The 12,504-nt window shown below is 41.7% G+C and overlaps 1 protein-coding gene across 1 annotated transcript in view; it reads left to right on the top strand.

Moving 5' to 3' along the window:
- The first annotated feature begins 989 nt into the window (after window positions 1-989).
- LOC103588955 (general transcription factor II-I repeat domain-containing protein 2-like) overlaps window positions 990-12,504 on the top strand; it is a 66,197-nt gene continuing 54,682 nt past the window's right edge. Inside the window, exons 1-2 of the mRNA XM_008570794.1 lie at window positions 990-2,086; window positions 10,312-10,415. Of these exons, the coding sequence (XP_008569016.1) occupies window positions 1,600-2,086; window positions 10,312-10,415 (591 nt within the window). The 5' untranslated portion in view covers window positions 990-1,599. The remainder of the gene's footprint in view (window positions 2,087-10,311; window positions 10,416-12,504) is intronic.

The following is a 12,504-nucleotide window of genomic DNA, read 5'->3' as shown; positions in this document are numbered from 1 at the left end:
GCGGGCCGCCGAACCCCGTTCTCCGCGGGCAGGACCTGGGGAGGGGGGGTGGGGCGTGGAAGACCTGCCGCGGGCCAACAGTCGCACGCACGGAGCGCGTACCCCTCTCCCTTCTGATTGGCTGGGCGGGGGCGGGAGCCGGTGCGCGTGAGGTCACGCTCCGCCTGGCGTACGAGGGGGGGGGGTTCTCGCCTTGCGTGCGGAAGCGCTTGATTGGTTAGATGAAGGGGCGGGGCTGTTGCGGTTGCCGGGTAACTTTGCCCCGGCCCCGCCCCACACGTCACGTCACGCGTCACCGAGTGGCCCGCGGCGTGGGTTTTGTCCGTGGGTCTATTCTGCACGACGGCTTCCAGGTCCCTGTTCGTTGGCAAAAATTAAACCCAGACGCCTGGAGAACAGGACTCAGGCCCAGGAGCACAGTCCGTCACATTTCTGGTTTGGAGTTCAAAGGGGGAAAAAGGCTCACAGGACTGTATCCTCCGCCCTTCAGACCCAAGCTTTGTTGTTTCACAGCCTCATTGAGATACACCGTAAAATCCACCCTTTCCAAGTGTGTAATGCGAGGAGTTTTAGTCTATTCACAGAGTCGTGCACCTGTCACCTTTGTCTAATTCCAGAACATTTTCAGCACCTGAAAAGAAACTATACCCACTAGGCCGTCATTCCCCAGCCCCTGGCAACCACTAATCTACTTTTTTGTATGGATTTTCCTATTCTGAGCATTTCATGTAGATGGACTCATCCTAAGGAGTCTTCTGTGTCTGGCTTCCTTCATGCCTTTTTATGGCTGAATCCATGGTTATGAATATACCACATTTTGATTTTTCATCAATTGATGGATATTTGGGTTGTTTCCACCTTTTGGCTATTATGAATAATGCTGCTGTGAACATTCCTGTACGCGTTTTTGTGTGGACATTTGTTTTCAATTCTCATAGGTATATACCAAGAAGTGGAATTGCTGGTCCAAGCTTTGTGTTTTAAGGAAAAAAAAAATAAAATTCATGTTGTATTTTCGTGCTGGTAAGTTGAAGTAAACGGATGTGTAGATATAAGATTGGAAACTGGCCAATTGGATATTGCTTACGGCTGCAAGTGAAGAATTGAGCAGCCTTTTCTTCCACTTGGAGACGAAGGCATCATCTGTGTGACTTCAGTGGACACAGGGCTTGGCTCCAGGTTGCAGCTAGGATCAATCTGCAGTGGTGATTTGGAGTGGGTCATGGTTCTGCCTGTCTGCCTGTTGTTTAACCCCTGAGATCTGCTGCCCAGAGTCCTGGGTCTTCCCCCACGCCTTCAGCCTGGATAGTCCCTTCCCTTCTTATCCACAGTTTTAGTTACCCACAGTCAACCACCGTCAATATGTTAAATGGAAAATTCCAGAAATAAACAATTCATAAGATTTAAATTGCATGCCGTGCTGAGTAGCGTGATGAGATCGCTCTCTGTCCAGCCCGGGACGTGAATCATCCCTTTGTCCAGCGTATCTAACTCTGTATAGCTCCCCGCCCATTAGTAACTTAGTAGCAGTCTCAGTTATCAGATCAATTGTTGCAGTACCACAAAGCTTGTGTTCAAGTAGCCCTATTTTACTTCATAATGGCCCCAAAGCGCAAGAGGAGTGAGACTGGCAATCCAGATATGCCAAAGAGAAGCCGTAAGGTGCTTCCTTTAAGTGAAAAGGTGAAAGTTTTGGACTTAATAAGGAAAGAAAAGAAATCCTATGCTGAGGTTGCTAAAATCTACGGTAAGAACGAATCTTCTATCCGTGAAATTGCGAAGAAGGAAAAAGAAATCCGTGCTAGTTTTGCTGTCGCCCCTCAAACTGCAAAAGTTACAGCCACGGTGCGTGATAAGTGCTTGGTTAAGATGGAACAGGCTTTAAATCTGTGGGTGGAAGACATGAACAGAAAACGTACTCCGATTGACAGCAACGCGCTGCGCCAGAAAGCATTGAGCCTATACGAAGACTTCAGCAAGGGATCCCCTGAAACGAGTGTCACCAAGCCATTTACTGCAAGTAAGGGATGGTTACACAGATTTAGGAATAGATTCTCACATCATCATCATCATAAGAAGAAGAAGGGTGAGTACAATAAGATATTTTGAGAGAGCACATTTACCTAACTTTTGTTACGGTAATTTATTGTAATTGTTCTATTTTTATTATGGTTGTTAATCTCTTACTGTATCTAATTTATAAATTCAACTTTATCACAGGTATGTATGCAGAGGAAAAAAACTTAGTATATATAGGGCTTGGTGTTATTTGTGGTTTCAGGCAACCACTGGGGGGTCTTGGAACACAATCCCGCAGATAAGGGGAGGACTACCTTAATGCTCAGATGCCTTTATTTCTCTCATCCCTCCTAGTTCACTGTGTTCTCACAAGCCCTGACCCATTTCAAGGATGTCTGGCTTTCTTTTGCCTTTATTACCTGCAATTCTGTGTTGTGTAACCAGGTCTGTCTCACTGGAAAGCGGGAGCTGGATTCTATTCACCTTTGTTTCCACCTCCCTTTCCTGCCAGCAGCACACATTTTCACATCGCAGGTGTGCAATGCATTTTTGTTGAATGGTGAAACTTGAGTTTGTGGTTTCATTTACTATAGGCCTGCGCCAAACTGGAGAAGGTGGCACCTCAGGAACTTGTTAATTAAAATCAAGCCCTCAGACCCCTGACCACACTGTGCTGAGGGTTGCGAACCCCTTACTGATTTAAAAATAAATAAATAAAAATAAAATAAAATCAAGCCCTCAGAGTCCTGAGCCTGCGCCAAACTGGAGAAGGTGGCACCTCAGGAACTTGTTAATTAAAATCAAGCCCTCAGACCCCTGACCACACTGTGCTGAGGGTTGCGATCCCCTTACTGATTTAAAAATAAATAAATAAAAATAAAATAAAATCAAGCCCTCAGAGTCCTGAAAAATTAGTCTTTGGAAAGGACAAGCTAGAAACAGCTTAAAAAATAAACCGGAGGTTTATTAAAAGAGTTTAGAGGTTTAATAAATGGGGGTTATGGCCAGTTAGCTCAGTTGTTTAGAGCGCTAACTCATAAGACCAAGGTTACAGGTTCAGATCCCTGTACCATCCAGCTGACAAAAAACAAACCAAAATGTTATCATCATATCCTGAAAACAAGAAAAAAATGAAACAAACTAGAGGTTTAATAAGTAGAGTGGCTGACATTCCAAATGCTGAAAAGTTGTAAGTGGTGGGTATAAATTCTAGACTAGGGATGGGCAAACTTTGTTCAGATAGTAAATATTTTTGGCTTTGGGGACACGTGCTTTCTGGCACACGCATGCACCCCTTCCTGCCTTTGGAGGAAAGCAGTCATAGACAAGATGTAAATGAATGTGTGTGACTGGGTTCCAATAAAACTTTATGTACAAAAATAGGTGCCAGTCTGGTTTTGACCCACAGGCTGCAGATTGTTGACCCCTGTTCTAGATGTTTGCTTTCCATTAGTAAAATATTACATTAGAAAGGAGAGGAAGTCCTTAAGCGTTGCTGGGAAAAATAGTGAGATTTGAGGGTTTTTAAAGTTTACTTCTGGGGCCGGCCTGTGGCTCACTCAGGAGAGTGCCGTGCTTATAACACCAAGGCCACGGGTTCGGATCCTATATAGGGATGGCCGGTTAGCTCACTGCGTGAGCGTGGTGCTGACAACACCAAGGGTTAAGATCCCCTTACTGGTCATCTTTAAAAAAAATAATAATAATAAAATAAAGTTTACTTCTCCACTTTTAAAAGAGCAAAATGTCAAGTACCTGCAATCTCAATGAACGTTGCTGGTACTTTAGAAGTGAGTAGAAAAGGAGTTAATCATCATATAGGCTTTGGGGGATTTTATTCTGTTGTACAAGCACTTACGGAAAAAGTAAATTAAAAAAAAAAAAGGAATGCATTGAATTTTTCTCTCATTTTCAGGAAAGGGTTCTTGGGATGGGAAACACTGTGTTTGTTTTAGCTTAAAGTGATTTCATTATTTTTGACATTCTGTTAATGCATGGTGGGTTCTAATTTTTGTGTGTGTGTGTTTTGTGTGTGTTTTTGTGGGTTTTTTGGTGGCTGGCTGGTACAGGGATCTGAATCATTGACCTTGGTGTTACAAGGTGGCTCTCTAAACAACTGAGCTAACCAGCCAAACCCACATGGTTCTAAATCATAAAATATAAAAGACAAAGACTTCACTTGTTACATAAAAGATGCAAACAAAGCTCAATAATTATGAAACACTCATTTTTCTTATTATTGCTAGTAGCATAGTTGATGCCAACAGATAGTATCTTTTTTGAGTTCCACCTGGTTTCATTCTGCCTTTTTAAAAAAATTCTTTGTTAAAAACCAAAGTTTTGACATCACAGTCTCTTAGGGATTACTATGGTATAATTAACAGAAAATAGTATCTTTACCACTAGTACTAGCTGGTGTTAACCAAGCAATTTGCTTTTGTGTTTTAGAGGAAGGAAGCTTTTGTTGAAACTTTCTCTATGGGAAGAATTGTGCAAAATAATACATAGTGGAGTTGTACCATGTATATGTTTAATTTATGAGAGTTTTACCATGGTTGATCTGCAAAAATTAGATGAGAAAAATAACCATTTAAATATTGTAGGCATTATCCTGCCATTCTCCTCTTCCTACATCTATAGGAGTGAGCGTGATATGGGAACCTGGAATGTGCCATTCCCTTAAATGGGGGAGGGGTGGTGCTCTCAGCATGAGCATCTCACAACATTGCCTGTGATTCTAATGTTTACAAATGCATATTTTTTTATACATCATGGCCCCTAAGCTACTTTATCAGTTCAAGCAGTGAGGCAGAAGAAAGGGGCGAATTCTTCCTCCTCTACTTTTTTTGTTCTGTTCAGGCCCTCCTTGGGTTGGATGATGCCCACCCACCCATGTAGGGGAGGGTCATCTGCTTTACTCGGTCCACCAATTCAAATGCTACTGTCTTTCAGAAACACTCTCAAAAACATACCAGAAATAATGTTTAACTAGATATCTAGGCATCCAGTGTCAAATGGTCACATAAAATTAACTATCACAGAGTGTACTTCCTTCAAACAAGGATGTTCTCTTATGTAACAGTATTACAACCAAAATAAAAAATTAACTTTGAGGGCCGGCCCAGTGGCGCACTGGAGAGTGTGCCGCTTGGGAGCGTTGCGGTGCTCCCGCTGAGGGTTCAGATCCCATGTGGAGACCGGTTCCTGCTCACTGGCTGAGAGCGGTGCGGGCGCAACACCGAGGGTTGCGATCCCGTTGCCAGTCCCCGGTACGGGCGCAACACCGAGGGTTGCAATCCCATTACCGGTCAGTAAAAAAAGACAAAAAGGAAAAAAAAAAAATTAACTTTGAAACATTACTACTGTCTAATCCTGAAACCTCGTTTGGTTTTACCAATTGTCCCATCTGTGATAATATTCTCTATAATAAAAGGGAAAATATTTGCAAATCACTCATAAAGGACTTGTATCCAGAATATGTAAAAAGCTCTATAAACCTAATAATAAATAAACAAATAACCCAATTAAAAAATGGGCAAAAGGGGCTGGCGGGTGGCTCACTTGGGAGAATGTGATGCTGATAACACCAAGGTCAAAGACTTTGATCCCCTTACCAGCCAGCTGCCAAAAAGGGGGTGGGAAGGACACAAAAGATTTGAATGGGCATTTCACCAAAGAAGATAGATATATGGATAGCATATAAGCACATGAAAAGATACCTAGCATCATTAGTCTTTAGGAAAATAGATTAAAATCGCAGAGTGATACCACTGCACACCTTTTAGAATGGATAAAATTATTCTCAAAGCTGAACATACTGTGTGTTGGCAAAGTTACCTAGCATCATTAGTCTTTAGGAAAATAGATTAAAATCGCAGAGTGATACCACTACACACCTTTTAGAATGGATAAAATTATTCTCAAAGCTGAACATACTGTGTGTTGGCAAAGTTGCAGAACAACTGGAATTCTCAAATATTAGTGGTACACAAAATGGTACAGCCACTTTGGAAAACAGTTTGGCACTTTCTTATAAAGCTAAAAATATACTTAACACATGACCCAGCAATCCCGCTCTTAGGTATTTACCCAAGAGAAATGAAAACTTACGTTGACACAAAAGCCTGTGTGTGAATGGTTGTTGTGAATGGTTTATTCATAATCACCAAAAACTGGAAACAATCCAAATGTTCATTAACTGGCAAAAGAATAGACAAACTGTGTTACATCCCTACCATGGAATGCTCGGTAATAAAAAGAATAAATGACTGATACCACCCAGCAACACAGTGTAGGATTGCATTTATGACATTCTGGAATAGGCAAGATTGTAGAAATAGAAAACATTAGTTATTGCCAGGAGTTGGCATGGGGGCTATGATTGACTACAGAGGGCATGGACAAATTTTCTGGGGATGATGAAACTGTTCTATACCTTGATTTTAATGGTGTCTACATGACTGTATTTGTCAAATCTCATAGAACTGTACACTGAAAAGGGTCAGTTTTACTATATGCAAGTTATACCTTAATTTAAACATTTTTAAAATGACATGAACAGGTATTTCATCTTTAATAAGCAAATGAAACAATTCTAATGAGGGTCATTACATCAGTTAAAATAGTTTTTATGCCAGCCAGCCATCAAAAAAAAATGAAAAGGGCTTATTGAAAAAGAAACAGTGAATGATCATTTTGGCCATTATTCCTCTTGCTAAATAAAATATGCAGACATAAACAGTCTTTGAGTTCAAAGATAGGTGTCTCACTTTGATCACTTTTCGGTCTACTTCATTGAGAGACCTCTGAGTTTGGAGGTTGTTTAAGGACATAGAATGCTGTGTCCTAGTGATTTTTTTTCATTTCACACAGCCACCCACACATACACATTTTATAATTCATCTTCCAGGCACTTGAGAATGAAGGGAATGCTATAATAATTTCACCCGTGGTAGGCCTGAACCCAGACTGTCCTGGCCCAGGACATGGGGCTGTCCTCATTGCAGAGCACTTTCCACTTCAAGGGCCTTCCTCGCATTTGCTGATCTGCTGCTTCACTGCGGTTACAGCCCCTGCTCTGCCATAAGCCAGCTGTACAACCTGAGCAGGCTTCCTCGCTTCTCTGTGTCCTTGCACAGGGAATAATTTTTCCCTTAGAGGATGTGTGAGAATTAAATTGGATGATTGGAAAAGCACTTGGCATGTAGGAAGCAGTTCAGTAAATGTTTTTAGTATATTCACTGAGTTGTGCAACCATCACAGTCAATTTTAGAACGTTTTCATTACCTCCCAAAGAAACCTTGTATCCTTTAGTACTCTCCTCTCACCCCCATCCTAAGCAACCACTAATCTACTCTCTCTGTCCCTGTAGATTTCCCTATTCTGGACATTCATGTGAATGGAATCATATCATGTATGGTTCGCTTTGATTTTAAATTGAGGGGACTCATGAAAGGTCAGAGGCCAAAGGGCCCTTCCTAAAGGGGTTGACTTAGCCTCTCTTTTTATAGCAGGGGCACCTGAGGACAGCCCTGGGGCATGTGTCTAGGCAGGGGTCTGGCAAACCCACACCCTGGCTCTTCTGACCTTTGGCTCCCTGAGGACCAGAGCATCATGCCTCATGCTCCATAAACTGGCCTGGTGGTGTGTCCTCTTGTGTCATCTTTTATGCCACCAGTGGATGGCACTTTCTTTCTGGGAGAGGGAAAAGAAAGGGAGCAGTCTCCAGGTTAGGACTGTGGGGAATGTCCCGGAATAGTCTCAGCTAAAGACTCCCCAGGGAAACAGCCTCTTGGGGCGGGAAAAGCACAGGTCAGTGACAATCTATGGTGATCCAAATGCTCGCATCCCCGATGAGCAGGAAGCGCCAAACACAAGGCGCCTTCCCCATCAGGCCTGACTGGAGTCCAGGGGTTCTGCCGCCTCCCCTGGAAAGTGCTGGTGATGAGATAGGACCGCTCATCGTCTGCGGAACTCCGTGAGCAGTTGGCGTGGCATCTGTCTCCCATTTCTTAACACACATAGAGTGTTGTGACATCATAGCAGCTTTATGGCAATTTAAGATGAGAAGAAGTAAAAAAAAACAGCAATCAGGGCTGGCCGGTTAGCTCACTTAGGAGAGTGTGGTGCTGCTAACACTGAGGTCAAGGGTTCAGATCCCCTTATTGGCCAGTTGCAAAAACAAAAAAAACAAAAAAAACCCCAGCAATCAGCAGAAAATTGTCCTGGGCGTGTGTTCTAGCTTTGCTGGACAAGTCACTGAGTTTGTGGAATGAGAGTACATCTCTTCCTTTTTCTCTCATTGAGGAATTAGAGGCAAAATAAGATTATGAATAAAAATATTCTGAGCTTAGACATAATAAGGATGGAGCATAATCTGAGTGAATGTTCTGGTGAATGGAAGAACATGCCTCTGTGGTTACATACCTTTTGATATGCATTTCCTTAGCAGAGTGCACTGAGTGGTAGTAGTGGTATAGAAATATAGAATATAGAAAGCTCAAGAAGACTTTCTAAGACCTAAGAGTCTCCTTGTTGGGTGCTGCTTTTTCTGACTCCAGCTCTGTTGTCAGTATAGAGTCCTTGCTGTGAAAAACAACACTCACAAACCTCCATTTGTTCTCAAATATGAGTGTGATAACGGGAAGAGTACCAGAGGTTTCGTCTGTTTTAAAAGCTTCAAATTCAAGTGTGTGTATTCCTTGCCCAGGTCATGCCTATTTATTAATTAATATGTCTTAATTAATAGGCTGTTGCATACTAATTAATGAAGGTAAGAAGTTAGACTCTCCCCTCATATTCTATTTCATAAGAAGATAGATTTATAAAAATTTTTGACCAAAACAGTTTGCATCCTAGCTAGTCTGTTCTCTCAGGAAGATTATAACTCCAATTAGGGGATCCTCAAGTGTCTTTAGAGAATTTATTATTTTTTAAAATTAACTAATTTTTTTTTATTGTCTTCAGAGAACTTAAATAGTTACATTTTTAGAATTCCTTTTCAGCCTTCTGTATCTGTCCTGATTGGCTAGGTGCTGTGGTTACAAATGACACCAGATTTTGGAGTATTAAAGGAGAAAGGATTTATTTCTTGCTCGAACTAAAGGTCTGTTCAACAGTGAGTTGGCTGGGGGTCTGTTCCACATTGTCCCTAATCTGGAACCCGGAGTGACGGAATGGTCCCATAGGAAACATTGCCAGTCGCCCTTGAGGAGGTGGAAGAAGTATGGCAAAGCCTCTGCCTGGAAATGATGTCACTTCCCTGACATCATCAGCGCACAAAAGTCATGTGGTCATACTACATTCAGGTGGGCAAGGAATTGAACCACGTGCTCAGAAAGAGATATTTGTGAATATTTTGAATAGCCTTATATGACCACCACACTTTGCTCCCTTAAATTTCCAGTTTTCCGGGCCGGCTCGGTGGCGCACTGCTACAGTACGCCGCTTGGGAGCGCGGCAGCACTCCCGCTGAGGGTTCGGATCCCACATACAGACCGGCCGCTCACTGGCTGAGCGAGGTGCGGGCGCAACACCGAGGGTTGCGATCCCGTTGCCGGTCCCGGTCCGGTACGGGCGTGACACTGAGGGTTGCGATCCGTTGCTGGTCATGAAAAAAGACAAAAAGGAAAAAAAAAAAAATTTCCCGTTTTCCTTCCATGTACATATTTATATTGATCTGTTTATCTTTTCTTACAAATATAATTAAACCAACTATTAGAGGGTCACAACATATCTGACAGGTATTTAATTTGCATGCTGTATTTCAAAAAACTCTTTAAGGTTTTGGAGAATTTTTTCAAAGGCATTTTTAAAAGCTAACTTGATTTAGAGCTTGGCAAAATTTAGAGTCAGCTTTTCTACAGGAGAAATCCAATGGGGGTAGAAAAGAAAGAGATTTCTTTTCCTATATTAGGTATACAGACCTACTTACCTCCTTTTTACATGTAAGTGAAACAGAATGTGATATCTGGTACCACCATGCTGAAATCTGATGAAACATTTTAGATCTACAAGGTACATTTCCTATGTCTCCATCTGGGAAACAGTTAATACCTAAATTTGTTTTATGGGGAGGTGATGTGTAGGTTTAGTGGAAAAAATACTCATACCCTCTAAGACATTGTCACTATTCAGAGATGTTGGGCAAGTCACTAAATGTCTTTAAAGGTCAGTTTCTTCAGCTCTAAAGGAAGTTTGAACTAGGTCATTTGCGAGGCCCCTCAGAGCTGTACGCAGGTGTGTAGGACACTGTGGACGTCTAACACTCACTTTCTCATTTCTCTTGCACAGGGATCATGGCCCAAGTAGCAGTGTCCACGCTGCCTGCTGAAGATGAGGAGTCCTCAGAGAGCAGGATGGTGGTGACGTTCCTCATGTCTGCTCTGGAGTCCATGGTGAGATGGCCTCGCAGTTCTAGAAAACGTTCCATAGTTGAGTCATTGTCAAAATAACAGAACTGTGAAACACTTTAGTGTCACTTTCGATGTTCTCAAGTTTTACATTTTGTTTGTATTAGGGTATCCTTCATAAAGGATATGATTATTTATATATTTTATTATTTATTTATTTATTTACATTATGAGTGTAATTGTATAAATTTAAGCTTTCTGTATCTGACATTTAATGAAGTTATTTTTGTTGCATTGTTTGAGAATGTTTTTTGTCTAAATTCAAGGGTAAATTAATGATCTACTTCTATGTATCTGTTTACATCTAAAATGTAAACTTTACCTGGTGGGTGAAAATTTGATGAGAGACTTGAGTGAGATTCCTATTGATTAAAAAGGGAAAATCAGTAACTTTACTATGTAGAAACCTGACAGACATAACTTCATTCAAGTGATTGAAGTTAACATCTCCAGTAATGGGATAGAGTGACATCATGAGTCCCCTGAATGATGTGTGGCATTTCTGCCTAAAGTGCAAAAACTGAATCTAATGAGGAAGCATCAGACAAACCAAATTGAGGGACATTCTACAAAATAACAGGGTTAGATTTTTAATAAATGCCAGTGTCATGAATGACAAAGACAGATTGGAGAATAGTTCCAGATTGAAGGAGACTGAGGAGATAGGACACCAAATAGAAAGTGTGGCCCTGGATTGGATCCTGAACCAAAAGAAAAAAGAAAAAAAAAGCATACATACACGTTTATTTACTTTTATTTTCTATAAGGAACATTATTGGGTTAGTTGGCAAAATATCAAACACACACATAACTCACCCAATATATACACTTGCATGCACATGCACACACATACCCCAAACCTAGACCCATCATATTTAATCTGCTGGAAACCAAATATAAAGATAAAACCTTGAAAGCAACCTATGGTAAACAGAATAATGGCCCCCAAAGATGTCCATGTTCTCATCCCTCGAACCTATGAGTGTTACCTTACTTGGCAGGGGGAACTTTGCAGATGTGATTAAGTTAAGGAGCTTGAGATGGGGAGATTATCCTGTATTATCTGGGGATATACAAAACTGTTTCAAAAAACTTGGAATAAATTTTAAAAGAAAGTGTTAGGATTTATTTGGAGAAAAGTAGAATATCTTACCTAGGAACATTGAATAGGAACTGACCAGAAATATTCATGAAGCACCTCCTACGGTAGGCACTCTTCTAGGCACTGGGGCCAGAAGACTTGAGAAAACTTGGGGAAACAGTAAATGAATTCTATGTGTGTGTTTGTATCAGTAAATATAATAAATATAATATTACAAAGAAAAGGAGGGTCAGGAAATAGAGGTTTAGGAGAGAGAATGGCTGGTTAGGATGTGGGGTTGGGGTGGAATTCTCAGGGCAGCTGCCTTTTATGCAAAGACCTGGATGAAGAAAGGAAGTGAGCCATGCCAATATCTGGGGGCAGAGTGTTTGAACCACTGAGAACAACTTGTGTAGAGGCCCTGAGCTAGGAACAAATTTGATATTTTCTAGGAACATCAAGAAGTCCAGTAATATTGGAGCAAAGTAGGGCAAAAAGTGGTCAGAGGAAATTTTCAAGAGGTATTGAGTGGCTGGATGATATCGAGCTTTGGACTTTTTTTCTTTCAGTGTGATGGGAAGCTATTGGAAGGTTCTGAGTGAATGAGTGATAGGTCGGGGAGTGGTGCTTGTGTGAACAGTCAATTAACATGCGACGAGAGTGGAAGCAGGGAGGCCAGGGAGCAGGCTGTGGCTGTGGTTCAGGTGGGAGGTTTTGGTGGCCTAGATTAGAGAGAGTATAATGGAGGTGTCAAGAAGTGATCAGACTAGACAGATCTGTTGAAGGTGTATTAATAGGACTTACTGATGAGTTGGATGTGAGGTAAGAAATTTACTTGGGGGAAAATCTAGAGGTTTTTTTCTTTTTTTTTTTTTTTGTCTTTTGTCTTTTTCCGTGTCCAGCAACGGATCGCAACCCTCAGTGTTGCCCCCGTACCGGACCGGGGACCGGCAACGGGATTGCAACCCTCGGTGCTGCTCCCGCGCCTCACTC

The sequence above is a fragment of the Galeopterus variegatus genome, unplaced genomic scaffold (assembly GCF_000696425.1).
Source record: "Galeopterus variegatus unplaced genomic scaffold, G_variegatus-3.0.2 Scaffold631, whole genome shotgun sequence".
Taxonomy (NCBI): domain Eukaryota; kingdom Metazoa; phylum Chordata; class Mammalia; order Dermoptera; family Cynocephalidae; genus Galeopterus; species Galeopterus variegatus.
Note: the sequence above shows the minus strand (reverse complement) of the source record. Positions and strands in the feature narration are given on the sequence as shown.